We start from the raw sequence: 22,868 nt of genomic DNA on the forward strand, positions 1-22,868 counted from the left end.
CAGGTTGGGTAAATTTGAAGAACATGTTTGTAGACAGAAAGGGGCTAGATTTTTCAAAACTTTCCTACTCAGGGTATTAGAATGAAGCTTAACGACCAGTTCTTTTCCTGCACTATACCCATGATTAATTATCTTGTAAAGGTGACAGAATTAGATTTTTCTTCTTCTAAATTGTTTCTCACTGTGATACCTTAAACTTATTTTCTACAACTTTGATGTTACCAATTTGATTTCTTTCTGTCTTCCATAGTGCTTGTTCCCTGTGTCCCTTTGATGGTGTGTGGCACTGGGATTTAAAGGAGACAGTTGGCAGGGGTAGGGGCATGGGAAGAAGAGCTAAGTTGGGTAAGATGCCCCTGGGGGCATCTCCGAGCATGGGCAACGCTTGGTCTACTGTTTGTCCCCATCCCCAGCTTGAGCTTTTGGAGGAACCCCTTCCGTCCCAGGTCTGGATCTTCCGTTTTTCCTTCCTCTCTTTCTTCCCCAAGCTCCTCACTGTGCCTTGGAGAGGTTCCTCACATGTGGATCTGGCTTCCATCCTGTCCATGGAGACTAGGTGAAGAGAGGGGGCAGTATCGAATCTTTGATCTCTGGGCATGGAGTGGGAGAAGAGATCAATTCAGTCTCTGTTCATTCAAACAAAGTCATGTTTCCTACCTCCTCACTCTCCAGCCCCTCCCAGAGCCAGGTGTTGACAAGACCTATCTTCCCCCTACCACCAGAAGAACCAGAACTTTCCCCAGAGTTGATCAGGGTTGGGCTAGAGGAGGAGGGAGATGAGAATAGAGGAGAGGCAGGAGGAGAGGACTTTGTGAACAGGTAAGCTCCCTCACTTCCTCTCTTTTCCAGATGTTTAGCTCTCAGAATTTCATGCCCAAATGTTCCTACACCCCTGGCCCCATCCTTCTTTCCCACAGCTGTGTAGCTTTTTCCTCTCACTCTCTTACAGCTGGGGGAACCACCTTCCCTCCAAGTCCTTGTCTTCTTCAGTTATTTGGATGCCCTCCCTCCTCCCAGTCCCCTGCCACCACCATCTCTGTGTACTTCTCTTCTGCCGGTTCTGCTGTACCCTCCATCTTTTCATGTTTTGGGTATGGATGAAGAGCACCGCCACCTTTCTCTGCCTCTGAATGTGCACCCTCTCTGTCATGATATAATCCCCCTCCCTGAACCGCCCGTCTGTATTTCTTTCCTGCAGTTTACAGAGCCCCCATGTGATGTGATTTCCCCTCCCCTCTTTCCTCCCAGATATACAGGCGTATCTTCTGTTCCCTTAAATAAGTTACCATGTGCCTCACCCCCGTCTGTGGCGGGTGGGGTCTCATTCTCCTACTTTGTGGACTCTCTTCTTGCCATTTTGGGCCTCTGTCTCCTAAGTGCATAGAACCTCCCTTACCATTTCTGTGTGTCTCTGTCCCCCAGATGTACGGGGACCCCCTATGCACCGAACCCAATACGTTCATTCCCCATATGATCGTCCTGGTTGGAACCCACGGTTCTGCATCATCTCGGGGAACCAGCTTCTCATGCTGGATGAGGACGAGGTGAGCAGAGTGGGAAGGTTGGGGAAAGACCTCTGGGTAGCATGGGAGAATGTGGAGAGAAAGATGAGGAGAATCCTCATTAGTGAAGGGGTGAGAGACACAGAGAAAGCAAAGAAGAGAGAAACATTTGCAAGCAGTCGGAGGAGGGTGGCCATTGAGATTTGGATTGCGATGTGCAAAAGTGCAAGCATCCTCTCACCTTGGCCAGGGGGTCTTTCAGGGCCACGTGCAGTACTGGGGAGGAGATGCGGTTCTGAAGACTTGGGGGTGGCTCCTGTTGTGGCCCTGCCCACATTGTGGGATAGGTTACGCTGGGAAAGGAAAACTGAAGGGCTTGAAGAAAGGGTGGCAAGAAATGGGCATTGCTTTGAAGGGATCACCTCCCAAGTGGTCCTCGGGAACCCTTTCCTGTTCTTCCCCCACCCCAGCAAGACCCATCCCTCACCACTCCCAGGCCTGCCCCTATGATATGAGGAGTGGGAACTGAGGGAAACCGGGACTGGTGGGGGCCGGAGGGTACTGGGAGAGATGACAGAAGTCAGTGAATCTTGGTGTGGATGGTGGTGAAGACTGGGAAGTTGCCCGAGGTCAGGGTTTAGAGAGACCAGGAGGGCTTTCACCAGGGACACCAATCTGGAAAGAATATAAGGGAGGAGATGCCTGGGGAATGAGGGGAACTGGAAGTAGGGGACATTTTCTAAAGAAGTGGGAGTGGGAGAGGGGCATGGACTAGCCAGAGTGTGGGAAGTGGGGGCCATGCAGGGCCATTAGAGTCAAGCGAGTATGGGTTCTGACTAGGCACTGGGTCAGCAGTGGAGGACCCATCAGAGGAAACAGAGGGTGCAGATATGAAAGGTGGATGCCCAGAGGTGTGATTCAGGGAGTGGGGGTGATTTGGGGGACCAGCTTTAGAGAGGTAGCCTTGGAGACTAGTGAGGTGGTGAGAGGTGCTCCTGCCACTGTTGGGGAGGGTGTGGTGAGGCAGGGATAGAACTGTTTGGGGTTAACCAGGGTTTGGAGGGACCTGAGGGTCAAGGAAGAGTGTGGACAGGCTGGCTAGAGCTTCCAGGTCACAGAGTGAAGTCCAGGTGTCTAGGAGAGGACATGGTGACTTTAAAGGAAGAAGTGGTTCAGGATTGGGGGGCATTTGAGTGATTCACTAGTGGTCACTGGTCTTGACCAGGCTGGGGTCTGTAGAGTCAACTGGGGGAACTGGAACCAATAAGAGTGGGGACTGTTGTGAGGATTGAGAGGTGGGATAATGAAGGAATGACAGAGCTGGGCACAAGTCCAGGGGACCGGAGGCCAGAAAGCTGAGGGGCAACCCAAGTGGCCAGAGTCTGGAGTGGGAAGGGTGTGGGGGTGGGATGGGTAGGTGAGCAGTGTGTAGGGCACAGGGGGCTGGAAGCAGGTGGGCTGTGGGCCTGGAGCTAGGGACTAGCAAGGTAGGGTGGTTCTTGTAGGGGTGGAGAAGATTGGAGGATTCCAGTTGGGGATGAGGCTCTGGGAGAGGGAATGGCTCAAAAGAAGGAGGCAAGTGAAAGAGGTTGAGTGGGGGGCAAGGGAAGGAGATGAAGGGTGGGGGAGGTGACCAGGCCCTTTGAGGGGGGCGGGGAGGTTGGGTCCCAGTCTGGCCGAAAGCCGGGCCGTGGGAGGGAGACAAGCTGTAGATCCTGATTATAAATGCAGCTTCTGCTACCCCCGTGACAGGCACGGAGGGAGGGAAGGTGGTGAGGGAGGTGGGAGGTTGGGAGGAAAGCGGGGAGAATGGAGGAACTGAAGGTCAAGGGGAAAGGGGATTACCAGAGTAGCAGACTCCTGCGGGGTTTCAGGAAGAGCTGAGTCGGGTTCGGGAGAATTTCCCGGAGGGTGTTTCAAAAGAAATGGAGGGAGGAAAGAGGAGGATGGGACGGGAGGGAAAGGAGGGAGAGAGACTTGGAGAGAGAGGAGAAGGAGAAACCGACTCATCCCGAGACACTTAAAGAGTGTCCAGGAGTAGGGGCCGAAGGTGGGCAGGCCCGGTGGAGAGGGAGGTTCATCCTTCCTTCGTGGGGGAGGGAAAGAGGAGGGACGGCCTGGGCCAGTGAGGTCTGACACACCCCCGCATCCCCTAGATACACCCCCTTCTGATCCGGGACCGGAGGAGCGAGTCCAGTCGCAACAAACTGCTGAGACGCACGGTCTCCGTGCCGGTGGAGGGGCGGCCCCACGGCGAGCATGGTACGGCGGCCGAGCAGGCTCTCGTGCCCCGGACAGTGGCGGGGAGAGGGCTGAAGGTGGCCGGGGCTGCAGGGGAGGGGGAGTCGGGGAAATGAGGGAGCTGTCAGGGGGTGGGAGGAGGAGGAGGAGACACAGTCTCTTATCCTGCGAGTGGGAGCCTGGAAGGAGAAGGCGCCCTCCTCTGGGATCTGGAGCGGGACTGGGGCTGTGGGTGAGAGGCCCCAGTGGTCTTTGCTCTGTTTCGCTCCTTTCTCCTCTCCAGCAGCGAAGTTTGCCTGTTTTCCTGGTGCTTGTAAAAATAGTCTCCTTAGATCTTTAGCTTCCTGTCCGAGCGTTCCTGCCCCTGCCCCTCCCAGCCCTTGGTCTGGGATCGTGGAGAGAATGACCTAGTTCCTGCCCTCCCCCCAGACCTCTGCCCCACCCCCACGCTCCTGGTTCCTCTTCCAGACCTTCTGGCCTGTGGGCCCTCCCTCCCTCTTTTCTTGCCCCCTTTTCTCTTCTCTTCAACTGCTTCTATTTTCTGCAATTCTGTCACCCTCTTTCCCTTTCCTCTCCAATTTCTCTTCTTTTCCCCAGCCCTCTTGATTCCTCTGTCGCACCCCTCTGCTCCCGGTGGAACTTCATCAGACCCCCATCATCTCCTTTCTGTCTGTCTGTAGAGCTATCTGCTCAGTCTGTCTCTCCAACTCTCTCCCTCTCTCCATCTGTCTCTTCCCCTCCCTCCCTCTCTCTGCCCCCCCTCCACCCCCCTCTTTAGTCATTTAAAAAAAGATTTTTGTCTTCCTGAGAAGTTCGCTTAAAAGGTTTCCATGGGAACAGTGAGGGGAGATGAAGGCAGAGAACAGAGATCTGCAGCCAAGGTGCAGAGAGACGCCCTCAGCCCCCAGAAACCCCCTTGTCACTGCTCCCTACCACTGCATTCCCCTTCCAGGACTAGGGATCCAGTTCCTGCATCCCCCCAACCCCAGTGACCCCTTTCTTCCATCAGCAGCCCCTTCCCTCAGGGATCCAGGTTCCCAGTTTCTCTTCCTCAAAGAGATCCAGTAGCCTGTCTCCATCCCTTAGCTCCCTATATATAGCCCTCTTCTGATAGGCCCAGGTCTCACTGCCCTTGGGGGCCAGCTCTGGGACCCTGGGGTGGGTGGGTGGGCAGGGATTGTGTCATTGTCATGGAAGCCTCTAACCATGGGGGTGTGTGGATAGCACATTTCTGTGAGGCAAAGCCAGGTGGTGGTGGTGGTGGTGGTGGTGGTAGTGGTGTGTAAAGAGAATGTGTGTGATGTCTGTCACATCTGTGTGTGTGTGTGTGTGTGTGTGTGTGTGAGTCATGTCCATGTCTGGGAAAGATTTGTGTGTGTGCACATGTGCATACCTGTATGTCCAGGCCAGAATGGTCACATGCGCACCGAGCATGTTTATCATATGTGAGGTGGTTGATACCTTTGCCCACATAATTTCCATGTTTCTCCTTGTCCTGAGTCCTCAGGGTCTGGGGTCTCTGGTGTGGGTCTCCTGTGGGTTTTGGGTGGGGGCACCCGTGTGTGTTTGGAGTTGGGGATGGTGTGTGGAGGTGGTTGTGTTGGGGGTTCAATAGGGGCTGGAAGGGGGTCCTGGAGTAGATCTAGTTGGGGGGAGGGTCTAGTGAAAGAGTTGATAGCTGGTGAACGTTTGGGGTTTTCAGGGGGACGTGGAATGTGTAAAGGGCATGGAGGATATGCAGGGACACAGGGATCTTTAGGGGCTTGGGGGCCTGGGTCCGCGAAGGTGTGTGCTGAAGCTGTGGACGCTGGAGCCCAGGAGAGGTCGCCGGACCTTCGAGGGGCATTGGAATCCAGGGCTCCTCCTCTGCTGGGTGGAGCCGCGGCCCCTCGTTCCCTCCGCGGTTTTGGTGGGGGGTCCTGCTCGGGAGGGGATGGTGGGAGGCCCGGTTGGTTTTGGGGGTCCCCTCGCCCCCCTCCCCCGTCTCTCTCGCGCTGTCTCCGGGCGACGGGGCTCGTGACAGAGGCGGCCACGGCAGCAGCGGTCGCCTAGCAACGGCGGCGGGGCCCGGGCAACGGCGGCAGCGGCGGGAGCGGCGGCGGAGGGAGCCGTTCCCGCGGCCGTCACCGCGCGGCCGTCCCGGCCGTCCCGGGCCCCGCCGCCGCCCCCAACGCGCCGGGCGGCGCGAGCCGGGCCGCGCCGCCCCCTCTCCCGCCGCACCCCGCCCCTCCCCCGCGCAGGGGCGGGGCCCCTCCCCCACCGGGGACACCCCCGACCCCCCCCAGGGGGCGGTGCGAGGTAAGGGCGGGGCCGGGCGGACGAAAAGCGCGCGTGGGGGCGGGGGCGCGCGTGTGCGTGGGCGCGGGGAGGGGGGTGGGGAAGCCGCGGCGGCGGCGGCGGCGGCGGCAGCTGCTGCTCCCTCCGCATGTTCTCGCTGCATCTTCCGAGTGGGGGGAGTTATGGTAACTGGAGGGGGACAGCGGAGGTGGGGGGTCGGGGACCGGCCTCCGGGGGGCCAGGGTCGCGAGCACGCGGGGGAGGCCGGTGTGGGGTGGTCTCGGAGCCCCTTGGTGGAGACGTGTGTCCCGTGTGTCCGTGTATGTGTGCGTGTCCATGCTCTTGTCCCCCGTGTGTCGATGCCATGTGTACCCGGGGCCCAGTTCCTCGTGCACACATGTGCAGCCAGCTGTGTGCAAGCCTGTCCTGTCATCGCGCCTCTGTCCGGTTCCTGTCTAGGAGGCTGCTGGGCCGGCCACTGGCCATACTGGTACATGTCACCTCTGACCCTGGGCTTGCATGTCCCTGGCTGGGGCTCACCTCCCGTCAGTCTGCTGTGTGTAGGGATGTGTGGCAGCATGAGCAAGATTTTCTCTGTCCCTGGTGGCAGGTGTGTGTCTTTGCATGTGTTCCATCATTGGCCTGGGTATCTGTGTCAATCCCAGCACGGGTGTCCAGGGCGTGTCTGGATGTGGGTGGTGTGCAAGTGGGGGAAGGGAGTGAGTGTGTGTGAGTGGGCTTCTTGGAATCCTACTATGTGTGAAACACCTTTGGGCTGGCAGGTGTGAGCCCCTGGTCTGTCTGGGAGTGGGAACAGAAAAGGTAAAAAGGAAAGGAGTGGAGAGAAAGTGGAAAAGTGGGGAGAAAGGAGGTGAAGAAGAATGAGGGAGGTTTGGCTAGGAGAAAAGGAATAGCTGGAGAATGGGAATGTAGGAGATATTTGAGCCAGATTGAGGAGAAAAGAGGATAAGAGAGCTTAAGATGAGGAACTGGATGGAGATGGAGGGAGAAGGGGTCTGGGAGCTGGGGAGGAGGAGTGGGGAGAGCAGAGAAGCCTGTTAGGAAAGCTGTCTGAGAGGAGAAAGGGGCTGACGAGAGAGGGCACTGGTTCATGTAGGCTGTACAGGACCAGGCTTAGTTGGATGAGGGATGGCCACTCAGGCATGGAGGCTGGCTCATGGTGAGGCCTGTCACTGCAGGGACTGTCATTAGAGCTTCCTGTCCCCAGCACAGAGTTTTGCCCCCCATTTCTCTGCTCCGTCCAACTCTGTTCCTCACCCTGCTCTGGCAGCCTCCCTCCTTGGCTCCCCTCAAGAGCTGCCAGCTGGGTATGACAAGGAAGAAAGGCCAAAGGGAAGGTTAGGGATTTGGCGGATTGGAGGGCAGGGGGAGATTCTGGGGGTGATGGCAAGATTAGAGAGGTTGGAGAGGCAGGAGTCCAAGCCCTTGCTGTGTGTGTGTGTGAGAGTGCAATTGTGTGTGTACACAGGGTGTGGACATGTGTGGGTGTGTGCACAATGCCTGTGTTACGGGTGTGTGTAGGTGGCTGTTATGTGTGTGCTTGCGTGTATACATCGTGCAGGAATGGGACGTGGAGACCTGGGATCACAGTGTGCGCTGACCAGGTTCGCTCTGTGTGTGTACACGGGTATGTGCCGTGTTTTCTGTACATGCATGTGCGTGCAGCACTCATAACAGAATGTTCTGTGTTTCTGTCACTCTTTTTTTCCTACGTGTTTTTCTTTCTTGTGGTAGTGAAAGTCTTTGTAAGCATTTGTGTATGTGGCCTCCATGTACCTGTGACTTACGTGTGAGTTCATGGATTTTAGTTCCTGGTAACACGTGTAAGGTTATATCCAAGAGCCAAGTAAACCAGTTAGCAGATTTGTTCTCTGACAATTCTTTAGTTCCAAAGCAAATTTTAGTGGATTTAAAGTTAGTCTTTGTGCCTTTATTAGAGGAGCTTTGCATATAAAAGTAGTGGCTGAGTTTGGTTCTCTGGACCGGGAGTGAGGCAGTCATACCTAAGAAATGCAGAGACTAAGAAGAAGATACCCTGACCCCTTAGATGCATCGTTGAATGTGTCCTAGAAGGGTAATTGATTCGTTTTTTTCCTCGTTTTCATCTCCTTGGGAGAGCAATCATGGATGCCTGCGTCGGAGTCAGAGAAAAGCTGGGGGAGAAGAAGGGGTTGTCCTGAGATGGAATGGATGTGGTCATACTTCTTATGTGCATGAAGGATGTTTGTGTTTTTGGGGTACCAGGATACCTTGCTGTGGTTGGGATCACAGCATACTTAAGCATGTATCTTAGAGGTTAAACCGACTTCGTGTGTGTGTGTGTGTGTGCGCGTGTGTGTGTGTGTTAGGCTTAAACGTCCATTCCTGTAATGTGCTGCCCACATGATTGTCCAAGGGACTGGGGCCACACGTCCACACCAGCAGCTCTCATGTGGGTGTCTAGGTCGAAATGTGTACTCCCTTGTTGCAGTGTTCACATATGTCTAAGCATGTATCCCGTGGGGTATGTGGGCCTCAGGGTCTCAGAATGTGGATATGTGGCACCCCCCCCTGCCGGGCTCACAGTTGTCTCTATGTCTCATAAGCACCTAGATCCCTATTTTTTTGTGGTTATATACACATACCGCCACAGTTCAGTGTACGTTTCTGTGCTCTACACACTGTTCCCAAGGGTCTGGCAAGGGTTCCTGTGTCATGGGGCCCATATTTTTGTGGGCAGACCTTCTAACACCTGGGTTTTAGAGGCAAAGGGAAGCTGGAGACTGATTCTAGGGCAGGTTGCTGGTGATTTGCAATTCTGGAAGCAGACAGTGAAAATGTAGCAGTGGTCTTCCCTTGTTCTGGAACCTAGAGAGTTAACAGGCAGCTCTTCCGGTCCACCCCTTTCCCAGCCTGTAGCTTCTTGTTGCCGTGGAGATGATAGCCCCGCCCCTGATGCAGCACCTGCCCCCCCATTGGCTGCAGTGGTGACTGTGGGGCTGAGGGGGGAGCCCAGGCCTGGGCAGCCATTCTGGAGCTGGAGCCGGAGCTTGGCATCCCCCCACTTTCATTCTCCTCTAGCCCCTTGGTCCCTCTAAATTCCCTGGCAGCAGAGCCTCAGCTTCCCTCCTTGAGCTGCCATCCCTCTAGACTCTTGGCAGTCCAAGCTTCATCCGCATTCTCTTCCCCTCCTCCTCTTCTCCCTACCCTCACTTGGGAGTCCCCTGAACCTCCACTGCTCATCCTCCCCGCTCCCTGCCCACTCCCCTGCATTATCCTCTTTTTTTCTCCCTCCTCCTTCCCTTCTGAGCCCCTGCCTCTGCAGTGCACGTGGAACTGGCCCCTTCTCCCCTCCCCCCCCATCTGCCCCTTCCTTGGATTTTCTGTCCCCAGACTTCTTCCCCTGCCACTCCTCACAGGTCTCTTCTAAGACTTCCCCCTCCAGACCAGGGAGGGGGTCATGGGAGGCAGCCCTGGCTCTTCAGACAGACAGGGGTTCCAGGAGAGGGGAGCAGGTGAAAGATGTGCCCAGCTGAGGGGAGAGGAAAGCCTTCCTATGGGCAATGACCTTTAACCCAACCTCCCCCCCCAGCTAGCCCCTTCCTGGGGGGGTGGGCACCAAGGACCTAGCTTCCGTGGATCTTTGGTGTCCTTTTATCACTGGGGTTTTACTGACCCTCTCAGCCATGCCCTTCTGCTGACTGCCAGTCCCAGTCATGGGCCTAAGGCCTCCCACCCCATCCCCCTCTGGGGGCTCCGGCTCGGGTTCTTTACCCCCTCCTTCCCGCCGCCAGCCTCTCAGCCGCCGCTGCTCTTCCTGCTGCTTTCCGGGGGGTAGGTGAGGCTGGAGCTGAGGGGCAGAGGGAGGTGGGCAAGCGGGCTGGGGTCAGAAGTGGACACCTGGGCTAACAGGGACCCCTCCCAACCTCCTTTCTGGCTCTTTTCCCCTTTCCAGAATACCACTTGGGTCGCTCGAGGAGGAAGAGCGTCCCAGGGGGGAAGCAGTACAGCATGGAGGCCGCCCCCGCTGCGCCCTTCCGGCCCTCGGTGAGTGAAGGCGCCCGCCAGATGTGGCTCAGCTGGGCCCCCTCCCCTCCAGCCCCAGCTGGAGCTCCAGCATTCCGAGAAAGGGGGCAGGAGGGAGAGAGAGTGAGAGAGTGCGTCCGCTTGCCTCTCCCCACCTCTTTGGTTTCCCCCTCCTTGGCTCTGTCCCCCTGCTTCTCAGACTAGCCCTCCCACCTTTTCCAAGCTGGTGTGTGTGTGTGTGTGTGTGTGTGTGTGTGTGCGCGCGCGCATCCGTGCGTGCTTGCACCCGTTGGGAGCAAAGGAAGACAAATTGGTAGCAGGGCTCCTATCTCCATTTCCTCACCTCTAGAGACTTCCCTTTTCCCCCATCCCACTTTCATCCAGGGACTCTTTACCAGCTGAGGCGTGAGTAGGTAGAACTGACCCTGCCCCAACCCACCCATATCCCCATTTCCCCCCCACCTCAGCAAGGCTTCCTGAGCCGGAGGTTAAAAAGCTCCATCAAACGCACGAAGTCACAACCCAAACTTGACCGGACCAGCAGCTTTCGCCAGATCCTGCCTCGCTTCCGAAGTGCTGACCATGACAGGTACAGGGGCTAGAGTGGGTGGGATGAGTTGGATGCAATATAGGGGGTTCTTGGGTGAGATTGGAGGAGAGGGGGTTTTTTGGGTGCAGAGAATGAAGGCCCTGGATTGACTGAGGGATGTTTTGGGCCAGGGCACAGAATGGAGAAGAGGCAGCAGCAGGAGAGGGGCAGGGTGCAGGGAGAGGACAAGCAGAGAGGCAGGAAGGGGAATGAAGGTGAGGCCAAGGAGGGACTCTTCTGGCCAACAGAAGGATAGGCTCCAGCCCAGGACTGAAGGAGCTGTACAGGACAGAGAAGGAAGAGTGGAGCCTGGAAGGAACATTGAAGGAATCCAGGGAAGGGGGTAGTGGTTTGGTAGGAGAGGGAGCAGTGTGACCTAGGGAGAAGGGTGTGAGGGGATGGCAGCAGGGTGGAGTGGGGCTGGGGCTGGCAGATAATAACGGAGGAGGGAAGGGGAGGCTGGCACAAGTATACAGGTGGACAGAACGGGGAGGGGAAGCTCTAGGGTTAATCACGGACTGAAGTATCAGGAAGAAGCCCTCAGAGAATTTCAGGGGGTACTGTCTCTGAGGCTGGGGTTGCAGGAGATCTGATATTTGCTTCTGTTGTCTGCTTCTTGGGGTCCGTCTTTGGGTTTCCCCTCACCCAATCACTCACCAGGGAGAACCCTATCCTTCCTTTTCCCCCATGTCTGGCCGCCCCCAGGATTGGGCAGGTAGGGAGGTTGGGATAGGTGAGTCACACCTTCCCCTGCCCCCCTCCCATGTCACCAGAGCTGGATTTGGGCCTGGCGGGGGGGTGAGGGCATGGTATTCCTGGCCGCGGGGGCGGGGGGGCCGGGGGAGCGTCGCGCTGACGGCAAAGGAGCCCAAGATGACGGGGCTGCTATAAATAGCTTCATGGAGGCTCCCACACCCGAGCTCCCCCTCCCGCTTTCCTACTGCTCTCCACTCTTCCTCCCCTAGCCATCTCCAGCCGCTCACTATCCCATCCCTCTGTATTGTGTGGCCCCTCATCCATTCCCTCAGCCCCGTTTACCTACCTTCTGCTGTCTGGTGCAGTCCCTGCTTGTCCCCCCATCTCTGTTCCCACGCCCTTCTTTCCGGCTGCTCCTCCTCATCTTCTCCCATCCTCTGTCTTTCTGCACGTGGCTTTGCCTCCACCTGCTCCCTCCTGCCCTACCTCCCCCTCTTCCCCAGGCCCCATTTTCCACCTCTTCTCACGTCTCTGCCCACAGCTTTCTCCTATTTCTTGTGACTTACCCTCCCTCTTTCTCCTGATTCTGATAAAACTTGTCCTCTTCTTGGATTCATTCATTCTTTGAATCATTAAATGTTTCTTAGGTACTCGCTCTGTGCCAGGCCCAAACAAACATCTTCTTTGTACTTCTGGTTCTTTAAAAGACTTCCATTTTTTGCCCCTTATATTGAGGTTCTGGTTTCAGCTAGAAGTCCCACCTAGAAGTGGCCCAGGCCCACCTGTTATCTTTTCTTTTTTTCCCTACGATGGTCTATTTCTGGGTTGAGATATTTCCAGGTGTCCCCAGTCCTCACAACCCCTTAGGTGTGAATTGGGGGGTAGGGGCTACTTAAAGGGTCCTGGCTTCTCTCACTTTGCTCATGTCCTTCCCTAAGGATAGGCCAGCTTTCTTTCTGTCTGTGTCTGTTTGGGAAGGGAGTTCAGGAGGCTCCTTCCCCAGGTCTCTATCCTAGAGCTGGCCCCTGGGTGTGTAAGAAAAGTGAGGCCCTGACCCTGTGCTCTGACCCTTCCTTGCCAGGGCCCGGCTGATGCAGAGCTTCAAGGAGTCACACTCGCATGAGTCCTTGCTGAGCCCTAGCAGTGCGGCCGAAGCCTTGGAGCTCAACTTGGATGAAGATTCCATTATCAAGCCAGTGCATAGCTCCATCCTGGGCCAGGAGTTCTGTTTTGAGGTATTGAGTCTAGTGGACTGGGGAGGGCAGGCGTGATGGAGGGTGAGGGCACAGAGGCCTGGAGAAAGTGGCACAGGTGGGGATGGTAAGGGAACAGAAACCTCCAGGGCTGGGAGAGAGGAGGGTAGGCCAGGGAGGAAGACATGGCGATGGGGTCTCAGGTGTTTAGGAATCACCTCCCCTCTGGAGCCCCATCTCAACCCCCCACCTCTCTCTAGGTAACAACGTCTTCAGGAACAAAATGTTTTGCCTGTCGTTCCGCGGCCGAACGGGACAAATGGATCGAGAACCTACAGCGGGCAGTAAAACCCAACAAGGTATCGGGAGTAGAGGAGACACAGACAGCATGGGCAAGGCAAAGGTCAAGCCACAGGGGAAGCTGGGGGCCTAGGGGGCAAGGTGAGCTAAAGGGAAGGGAGGCTTGGGGAGGAGGGGACCTGGATGAGCAGGAGGTGACCTCCACTTTTCTCTGAGTCCCCATTTCTTTTACCATTCTTTCTGCCTCCTGGTCTGTTACCATAGAAGTCATAGACTTAGAGCGTTGATCCATCTTCCTTGGAGGCAAGCAGTGCCCCACCAGCACCCTGACATCTAGCTGGACATCTAGCCCCTGCTTGCTGCGTCTCTGCAAGACTCTTATGGTTGTCAGTTAGCCAAGCCTGTAGACCTTAGTTTTCTCTCCATAAAGCTGGTGGGAATGGGGTTTATATGGCAATTAGATGATCTCAAAAGTCCTTCTGGCTCAGAAATTCTATGAGCCTGTGTTCTTCCCAAGGCTTCTATTTCTCAGGAGAAATGCTCCCAGTTCCATTAGCTCTTCTCGAATCCCAGGTTCCAGTGAGCTCACAGTCCTGGCAACCCTCCTCTGGGGGAATCCCTTGTTTCTCATTGTCCATAACTAGACCCAAGAGGCTGGATGCAGTCTGACCTGCGCAAAGTCTGAACACCGTGTTCTCTTCATGCGGTGGCATCCCCTGAGCTTGACTAGGACCTTGTGGTCCGCTGCATCCCCTAGGCCCTTTCGCACTAACTCTGCATATAGCGTCATCTATCCCGTATTTATGCAACTCACTTTTTTTGTTTTTGCAATCTCTGATTATCTTTGGAGGACTCCCCAACTCTCCCCTTCAAATTCCACCTTATTATTTTGGGTTTATTCTTCAAGCTTCTGAAATTTTTCCTGGTGCTGATTCTGTTGTCTGTCGGATGAGCCGCTCTCTGTATTAGTTGTCTAGGGCTGTTCGAACAGCTTACTACAAACTGGGTCGCTTAAAACGAGAGAACTTGATGCTTCTACGGTTTTGGAGACCAAAAGTCCAAAATGAAGGTGTTGGCAGAACCTTGCTCCCTCTGAAGCTCTAGGAAGAATCCTTCCCTGCCTCTTTTTGTTTTTCTCATTTTTTCTTCCTTGCCTCTTGATAGCTTCTTGACTTATGGCTGCATCTGTCTGATTTCTGCCTCTGTGTGCCTCCGATTTCTAAATCTCCCTCTGCATACAGAAATGAGGCATTGGATTTAGGGCCCGCTCTAATCCAGGATGAATACATCTTAATATGAGTAGATCGGCAAGGACCCTTTCCCAACGAAGGCCGCATTCATAGGTTCCGAGTGGACATGAATTTTGGAGGGGTGGGACACTGTTCAACCCGGTACACATCTTCTCAGCCTTATGATTGCAGTCTTAGAAACCCTGTCTTGTTTTCTCACTGCCTCTCCCCTCTTGGTGTCTCTGTCTCTCTCTCCCTTCCCCTTTATCTGCCGCGCCCACCCCACCACAGGACAACAGCCGCCGGGTGGACAACGTGTTGAAGCTGTGGATCATAGAGGCTCGGGAGCTGCCCCCCAAGAAGCGGTACTACTGCGAGCTCTGCCTGGACGACATGCTGTACGCGCGCACCACCTCCAAGCCCCGCTCGGCCTCAGGGGACACCGTCTTCTGGGGCGAGCACTTCGAGTTTAACAACCTGCCGGCTGTCCGCGCCCTGCGGCTACATCTGTACCGTGACTCAGACAAAAAGCGCAAGAAGGACAAGGCGGGCTATGTTGGCCTGGTGACTGTGCCCGTGGCCACCCTCGCTGGGCGCCACTTCACAGAGCAGTGGTACCCCGTCACCCTGCCGACGGGCAGTGGGGGCTCCGGGGGGATGGGGGGCTCAGGAGGAGGCGGGGGCTCGGGGAGTGGCTCAGGGGGCAAGGGCAAAGGAGGCTGCCCGGCTGTGCGGCTGAAAGCGCGTTACCAGACGATGAGTATCCTGCCCATGGAGCTGTATAAGGAGTTTGCAGAGTATGTCACCAACCACTATCGGATGCTGTGTGCAGTACTGGAGCCCGCCCTGAATGTCAAGGGCAAGGAGGAGGTGGCCAGTGCACTGGTTCACATTCTGCAGAGTACGGGCAAGGCCAAGGTGAGTGCTGTGCCCTCAGGAATAGGTGACCCGGGAGTGGGCACTTGCTGGGGAGGGGGGCATAGTAAGGATAGGGCACTTCTGTCTTCAGAATGAGCTTGGGTTGTACAGAGGCTGACCCTTGGATTTTCCCGGGCCTCAGGACTTCCTTTCAGACATGGCCATGTCTGAGGTGGACCGGTTCATGGAACGGGAGCACCTCATATTCCGCGAGAACACGCTCGCCACTAAAGCCATAGAAGAGTACATGAGACTGATTGGTCAGAAATACCTCAAGGACGCCATTGGTATGGCCCACCCTCAGGTCTTCTTCCCAAACCTACCAGATGCACATCCCAGCCCTAAACCTGGCTACTCCAGACCCCAAGCCACCCTTCCTCAGCTTGATGCTTCCAGGCCTAGAGTCCCCGGACTTCAGCCTCCAAACATGGGATTCCGAGATTCCCCAACCCAGGCAGCCCCCATCCCTGCCCTTGGCAAGCGTGACCACCCTCTGTTGTGCCCCCACCCCAGGGGAATTCATCCGTGCTCTGTATGAGTCTGAGGAGAACTGCGAGGTGGACCCCATCAAGTGCACGGCGTCCAGCCTGGCAGAGCATCAGGCCAACCTGCGGATGTGCTGTGAGTTGGCCCTGTGCAAGGTGGTCAACTCCCACTGGTGAGACTGGGAACGCTGGGTGGGGGCCGGGGCCGGGGTCGTGTGTTCATCTGTTCATCCATCTGTCCATCTGCAAAAAGGACCGAGTACTGGTTACGGGCAAAGTGGTGTGCTGGGGGCTGTAAAGCAAACAGAGAGGAATGAGGCCTGGCCCTCCCCTTAGAGGGCCTCACCCGGAACGAATAGGGACAGAGTAGATACCCGGAAAGCCACAGAACAGTTGTTGTATGTGTGAAGTGCCAAGTGAAGGTTCCGCCGGGAAACAAGGTCAGAGAAGGCAGAGCCTTGATTGGGATAAGCAGGGAAGGCTTCACGGAGGAGGTGTCCCCGGGGCTGGGCTTTGAAGACTGGGTTGGGTTCTGATAGGCGGATGTGGTGGGCAAAGGAGACATTGTAGGAGAAGGCTGTGAGACGGGCGCATGTTTGAAGGTGAGCGGCCCAGGAGCTTTCGGGGGCCAGCAGTTAGCTTGGGTTTAATGGAGCCCGTGGCTCATAATGGAGACTGGAAGAAGAGGTCCAAACGGGGGGTTGGAGTTAGAATCTGGAAGTCCTCAGCTGCCAGGCTAAGGAGATTGAGTTCACTGGTAGGTCATGGGATGCCATTAGCGGTGCTGGTGCCAGGAAGTATCACAATTGAGAAGATTAATCCTTAAGTGGTGTGTACAGGGAGTGACTGGGGTAGGGAGAGCAAAGTGCAGGCTAGTTGTAGGTGATTGTTGTTGGATAAGATGTGGATCAGGATGGTGGCAGGGAGGGGAGAAGGGGGCCCCCGATGTGAAGGCCCCTCGGAGGAAGGGATCAGCTGGAGTTGTCAACTGACTAGGAAGAAGGGAGCTTGTCTGTGGGGAGTCAAGGATGACTCAAGAGGCCATGAGGCTGGTGTTTGAGACCTGTGGCCTCATTGACAGAACCAGGGAAGTCAGGAGGAGGAGCTTGTTGGAGGTGTGGGGGCGATGGTGAGCTCTCTTTTACACTACACGAGTTAGAGTTTAAGGTGTCAATGGGACACTGAAGTGGAACGGGGGGGTGGGGGAGTGAGCGCTGAGCCATTGCAGGGAGTGGGGATCACGCAGGGGCACCTCCATCCCCATTTCCCTGGAATCCAGAAGAGTTGGGGGGTCCGAGCTCCCTGTACCTCAAGTGACCCTCCATCTCTCTCCCATCTCTGTCTCTCCCTGGTGTCTGTTTTTCTTCTACTCCTCTCCTTGTCTCTCTCATACACCCTCCGTCTCTCTCCCGCATGTCTCTCTCCCCACACCTTCTCTCCCCCTCCATTTCTCTCTCCCTGATCTGTCTGTTCCCTCTGCCATAGGCCTCTTCTTCCAGCAGCCTCCCGTCTTCCTGCTGCAGTCCCTCCCTCCCTGTCTCTCCCCGACTCTGTTTCCACACCCTCACCTCCTACCACCCCCCTCAGCATGTTCCCTGGAAGCTGAGGGTCTCTGGGGCTCAGTCCCGGTCTCTCTCTTTCTTTCTCTCTCTCTCTGTCTCCCTGCCCCTTCCCCTCAGCGTGTTCCCGAGGGAGCTGAAGGAGGTGTTTGCATCTTGGCGACTGCGCTGCGCAGAGCGGGGCCGGGAGGACATCGCTGACAGGCTGATCAGCGCCTCGCTCTTCTTGCGCTTCCTCTGCCCAGCCATCATGTCGCCCAGTCTCTTTGGGCTCATGCAGGAGTACCCAGATGAGCAGACCTCACGAACCCTAACCCTCATCGCCAAGGTCATCCAAAACCTGGCCAACTTTTCCAAGTGAGGGAAGCCTCAGGCAGGGGAAGGGTGGGGCTGGGGGTGGGCACGAAGGATCTCCCGAGTCCCAAGAGACCCTGAGACGGGTGGGCCTGAGGCCTTCTGTGTGTGTGACCTCTACCTTCTGGATGCCTTGGCCAGGTTTACCTCAAAGGAGGACTTTCTGGGATTCATGAATGAGTTTCTGGAGCTGGAGTGGGGTTCCATGCAGCAGTTCCTGTATGAGATCTCCAACCTGGACACACTGACCAACAGTAGTAGCTTTGAGGGTTACATCGACTTGGGCCGAGAGCTCTCCACACTTCATGCCCTGCTCTGGGAGGTGCTGCCCCAGCTCAGTAAGGTCAGCAGACGCCCCTCTGCCCCCTCCTGAGATGTCTCCAAAGGCTCCTGTGGCCTGAGAGACCAGCCCCTGCACACATTTTTCTCCTTTCCCTGCCCCCAGGTGTGTCTCTACCACTTCCCCAGTTCAGACACCCTTCCCCCTGCACCCTCTGGGACCCTCTTAGAGCTGGGCGCTTAGCCCCCAGGTAACAGCCTCATCCTTCCAGGAAGCCCTCCTGAAGCTGGGCCCACTGCCCCGGCTCCTCAACGACATCAGCACCGCTCTGAGGAACCCCAACATCCAAAGGCAGCCAAGCCGTCAGAGTGAGCGGCCCCGGCCTCAGCCTGTGGTGCTGCGGGGTCCATCAGCTGAGATGCAGGGCTACATGATGCGGGACCTCAACAGGTGAGTATCTGGGACCCCTACGCCTGTGCCCTAGGAGCCCCTACTTTTCTGTTCCGGATACACTTCACTGGGCCTCTGTGCATCTCTCTAGGGCTTGAAAGAAAGGAAAAAGAGGCAGGGTCTCAGAGAAAATGGCAAGGAGACAGGTTAGGCTGAGAGCCCTTTAAGGCCAGAGGGAGCAGGAATCTCCGAGCCCCGGGAAGCGTGCGGAGGCTCCTCTGGCTCCAGCTTGTTGTAAGCCTGGGGCTTCCTGCTGCAAGCTCTGATTTGCCTGGTCCCTCACTGGCCCATGCCTGTCCTAGAGCCGAGGTTCAGCCAGACATGTTGGACTAGCCGTGTAGTATCCAAACACTGAACCGACACTGTACTGGTTGGTAAATAAGCGCTACCCCAGCCCCCCACCGGAACCGAGCAGAGCTCAGTCACGATCCAGCACGGGAGAAGTAACATGGGGACCCTAGCAGGGCCTCCTGAGCTCCAACATCCGTTCCAGTGTGGCGGCCTCGGCTGCTCCTTCTCTGCTGACCGCCCTGCTTGTCCCTCTGCTCTGGTCTCCCTCCATGACACCATACCCATCCCACCATTCCCGCCTCTCCTTCGATGTGTCCATGCCTTCTGCCCACCTCTCTCCTTCTCTCTATCTGTGCTTGCCCCTCTTCCCATCTCTCTCCAGCTCCATCGACCTTCAGTCCTTCATGGCTCGAGGCCTCAACAGGTGAGGGGCTCTCCCCTCCCCCGCCCCCCTCTCCTCTCCTCTCTGCTCCCCTCTCCCATGCCAGTGGCCTTCACCTTCCTCCTCTCCTCTTCTCCTCCATGCACCCTCATCTCCTCCATATCTGCCCGGACCTGCCCCTCATCCCTCCTCTTGGTGCCCCCATCTCCCCTCCTCTGGGCCTCAATCCCTTCCTGGAGGGGCCTTTTCCTTTCCTTTTTCCCACGTATCCCCTCCCATGCTCCCTGCCAGCCCTCTCCAGAGCTTCCACCACCAGCTCCCCGCCCTTCCCTGCGGGTCCCACTTCTCACCCCGAGGCCTGTGCCAGACCACAGCAGGCTCAGTTGCCAGGGGCCTCGGCCTCACCTCCTGCCTGTATGCCCCTTTCCCTTCCCACAGCTCTATGGACATGGCTCGCCTCCCTTCCCCAACCAAGGAAAAGCCACCCCCACCACCCCCTGGTGGGGGTAAAGACCTGTTCTATGTAAGCCGTCCACCCCTGGCCCGTTCCTCGCCAGCATACTGCACGAGCAGCTCGGACATCACAGAGCCAGAGCAGAAGATGCTGAGTGTCAACAAGAGTGTCTCCATGCTGGATTTGCAGGGCGACGGGCCCGGCGGCCGCCTCAACAGCAGCAGTGTGTCCAACCTGGCGGCTGTTGGGGACCTGCTGCACTCGAGCCAGGCTTCCCTGACCGCGGCCTTGGGGCTGCGGCCTGCGCCTGCTGGACGCCTCTCCCAGGGGAGTGGCTCGTCCATTACAGCGGCTGGCATGCGCCTCAGCCAGATGGGTGTCACCACGGACGGTGTCCCTGCCCAGCAACTGCGCATCCCCCTCTCCTTCCAGAACCCTCTCTTCCACATGGCTGCTGATGGGCCAGGTCCCCCAGGGGGCCATGGAGGGGGTGGTGGTCACGGCCCACCTTCCTCCCATCACCACCATCACCACCATCACCACCACCGAGGTGGAGAGCCCCCAGGGGACACCTTTGCCCCGTTCCATGGCTATAGCAAGAGCGAGGACCTCTCCTCAGGGGTCCCCAAGCCCCCTGCCGCTTCCATCCTTCACAGCCACAGCTACAGTGATGAGTTTGGACCCTCTGGCACTGACTTCACCCGTCGGCAGCTCTCACTCCAGGACAACCTGCAGCACATGCTGTCCCCTCCCCAGATCACCATTGGTCCCCAGAGGCCTGCCCCCTCAGGGCCCGGAGGTGGGAGCGGCGGTGGGGGCAGTGGTGGGGGTGGCGGGGGTCAACCGCCTCCATTGCAGAGGGGCAAGTCTCAGCAGTTGACGGTCAGCGCTGCCCAGAAACCCCGGCCATCCAGTGGGAATCTGTTGCAGTCACCGGAGCCGAGTTATGGCCCTGCCCGTCCACGGCAACAGAGCCTCAGCAAAGAGGGCAGCATTGGGGGCAGCGGGGGCAGCGGTGGCGGAGGGGGTGCGGGGCTCAAGCCCTCCATCACCAAGCAGGTATGTGAGGGTGGGAGGAAGGCCAAATGGGTGAAGAACAGGGAGGGAAGGAGGAAATGGTTTGGGGAGGTAGGGGCAGAATAGTCTGGGGTCTGAAGTTATAATTTTCTCACCTCCTTTCATTCATTAAACAAACTGTATATAGAGTCCCTGCTACGTGTCATGTCCTGTTCTAGGCACTGTGGGTTTGACAGTGAACGCCACACAAACATTGCCCTCGTGGAGCTCACCTCTCCAGAGGAGAGACGTGAGAAATCATTAAATAGCATTCACAAGGGCATCAGCACCAGAGCAGGGGAACAAGACTGGGATGGTCATCTCCTCCGGCAGCACTCTCTCCTCCTAAATCCACCCTGCCTTCTCCCACCTTTCCTCTCTCTTCACCCCACCTGGCCCCATCCCAGCATTCTCAGGCGCCATCCACGCTGAACCCCACCATGCCAGCCTCCGAGCGGACGGTGGCCTGGGTCTCCAACATGCCTCACCTGTCAGCTGACATCGAGAGTGCCCACATCGAGCGAGAAGAGTACAAGCTCAAGGAGTACTCTAAGTCGATGGATGAGAGCCGCCTGGACAGGGTACGCTGGGCCCCTGACCTGCCCATTACCCACAAGGGAAGCCTCTAGACGCTTCTCAGGGAAGCACCCGGGGTCAGGTAGTTACAGTGGAAAGAAGAAACAAAAACCCGATCCCCTTTCTTGAGAAGCCTTCAGTCTTCTAGGGGAGGCTGGGCACACACAGTCGGTTGGAAAACTAACTTCCAACTTTATTTTGTGGCTTATGCGCATCATAGACTGCAGAGAAATATTCTTTGTTAAAACTTATTTCCCAGGGAGAACATAAGCCCTGGCTCCTAGGACGACTCCGGAAAGGGAGGGCTGCTCTACCAGCAGTGGGAGCTGCTAAACTGGGTGGGGGGCAAAGGGGTTGCAGTTGTACTACAAATGATGTCCAGCTTAGCCAGGCATTGTCCCACCGGCATAGGTGACAGAGGGTTGGTGTTGGAAATTGGTACGTATTGGCCCATGTGTGGAAAGACCAAACTCTCAGCTGGAGCAGAAGACAGCAAGAGTTCAGGGGCACACACAGATAACTTAGCAGAAAGTTCCTTGGGGAAGCTGTTGCTCCAAGGACTCTGAAGAAGAGAGTGGCTGTAGGATTAGGTTAATGTAAAGACTGTAGGACCCCAACTTGGGGGAGAAGAGAGAGGTTTCTTGGGAGCTGTGGTCTTTGAGCATAGGAAAATGTTGTGCCTGACCTAGATGGACTTGGTGGAGCAAGTTCCATGAGAGAATTAAGCCCTAAGCCCTAATGCCCCAAGGTAGTCCCCTTAGGTAATAAGTAACATCTGTCCTTTGTGTCTACAATGGGGTTGATTATGTATGTATCCTCTTTGGAGAATGAAAAAATACTCTCTCAAATCATTTTTTCTGTTCTATGGCTCAGATGACATATTTTTGTTGAGGAAGTCTCTAGACTAGGACCATCCAGTAGAATTTTCTGCAGTAATGAGAGATGTTCTATGATTGACACCATCCAGTATGGTAACCACTGGCCACATGTGGCTGATGCAATTGAGGAATTAAATGTTTAGCTTTTATTTACATTTTAAATAACCACACGTAGCTAGTGGCTACTGTACTGGATAGCACACAGCTCTAGGGTCTAGAGCCAATAGGGCAGATAAAAATGACTCTCCTGTGTCCTTCTAGTCCCAGAATTCTGGGATCATTATCAACAGAGAGGCAGTCCTGGATTCTCAGGCTGGACTTGTTTGAAGCCCAGACCCGCGATCCCATATAACCTCTCCTTATCCATTGTCTTTTCTTCCTGGCTCTTCCCCATGTGCTCTGGTTGGATTAAGGAATCACTTTAATCTTTAATTTCTGGGTACGGTCACTCAAGGTGTGTCCTTGAATCTGTCTAGGTTCTTGTGTGGGTCCTCATGTGTCCAGATTTACATGTGAGGGCAGGTATATACTTCTCAGGGTATAGGAGCATACGACCTTGGTCCATTTTAAAGCAGCCTTAGTTAGCTCCATAGTAGGGCCTTCTCAAAAGCCACCATGTCTGGTATGATCAGCAGGCAGGGAAAGGGCTGGACAAGGCAGTTGGGATGTCCCTCCCCATGCAGTGGCTGCACAGTAGGCCGGGACAGAGACTGGGTGGTGGGGTTGGGGTGAGGCACCCCTCACAGTGCGGGGTCGTGTGCCCGGCGGGCAGGTGAAGGAGTATGAGGAGGAGATCCACTCACTGAAGGAGCGGCTGCACATGTCCAACCGGAAGCTAGAGGAGTATGAGCGGAGGCTGCTGTCCCAGGAAGAGCAGACCAGCAAAATCTTGATGCAGTATCAGGCCCGACTGGAGCAGAGCGAGAAGAGGCTAAGGCAGCAACAGGTGGAGAAGGATTCGCAGATCAAGAGCATCATTGGCAGGTGAGGGGCGGCCTGGGGAGGGGTAGCAAGGGAGAGCCTGAGGCTGAAGAGAGCCAGTGAGCTCCCCCTCCAGCCTCCTGCCCCAAACTCAGGACACCATGAGGAAAGCCCACGACCCTGATCCCAGAGATTGCCACTCACTCACCAA

The 22,868-nt window shown here is 56.2% G+C and overlaps 1 protein-coding gene across 1 annotated transcript in view; it reads left to right on the forward strand.

Moving 5' to 3' along the window:
• Positions 1–22,868, forward strand: part of SYNGAP1 (synaptic Ras GTPase activating protein 1) — a 30,125-nt gene that overhangs the window by 1,855 nt on the left and 5,402 nt on the right. The window contains exons 2-16 of the mRNA XM_057305017.1: positions 1,423–1,544; positions 3,659–3,764; positions 9,976–10,067; positions 10,514–10,635; positions 12,413–12,566; positions 12,785–12,883; positions 14,345–14,971; positions 15,114–15,258; positions 15,485–15,629; positions 17,136–17,372; positions 17,511–17,712; positions 17,921–18,099; positions 19,211–20,285; positions 20,690–20,863; positions 22,509–22,720. Of these exons, the coding sequence (XP_057161000.1) occupies positions 1,423–1,544; positions 3,659–3,764; positions 9,976–10,067; positions 10,514–10,635; positions 12,413–12,566; positions 12,785–12,883; positions 14,345–14,971; positions 15,114–15,258; positions 15,485–15,629; positions 17,136–17,372; positions 17,511–17,712; positions 17,921–18,099; positions 19,211–20,285; positions 20,690–20,863; positions 22,509–22,720 (3,691 nt within the window). The remainder of the gene's footprint in view (positions 1–1,422; positions 1,545–3,658; positions 3,765–9,975; positions 10,068–10,513; positions 10,636–12,412; positions 12,567–12,784; positions 12,884–14,344; positions 14,972–15,113; positions 15,259–15,484; positions 15,630–17,135; positions 17,373–17,510; positions 17,713–17,920; positions 18,100–19,210; positions 20,286–20,689; positions 20,864–22,508; positions 22,721–22,868) is intronic.

This window comes from Ursus arctos, unplaced genomic scaffold, assembly GCF_023065955.2.
Source record: "Ursus arctos isolate Adak ecotype North America unplaced genomic scaffold, UrsArc2.0 scaffold_31, whole genome shotgun sequence".
In the NCBI taxonomy this organism is placed as follows: domain Eukaryota; kingdom Metazoa; phylum Chordata; class Mammalia; order Carnivora; family Ursidae; genus Ursus; species Ursus arctos.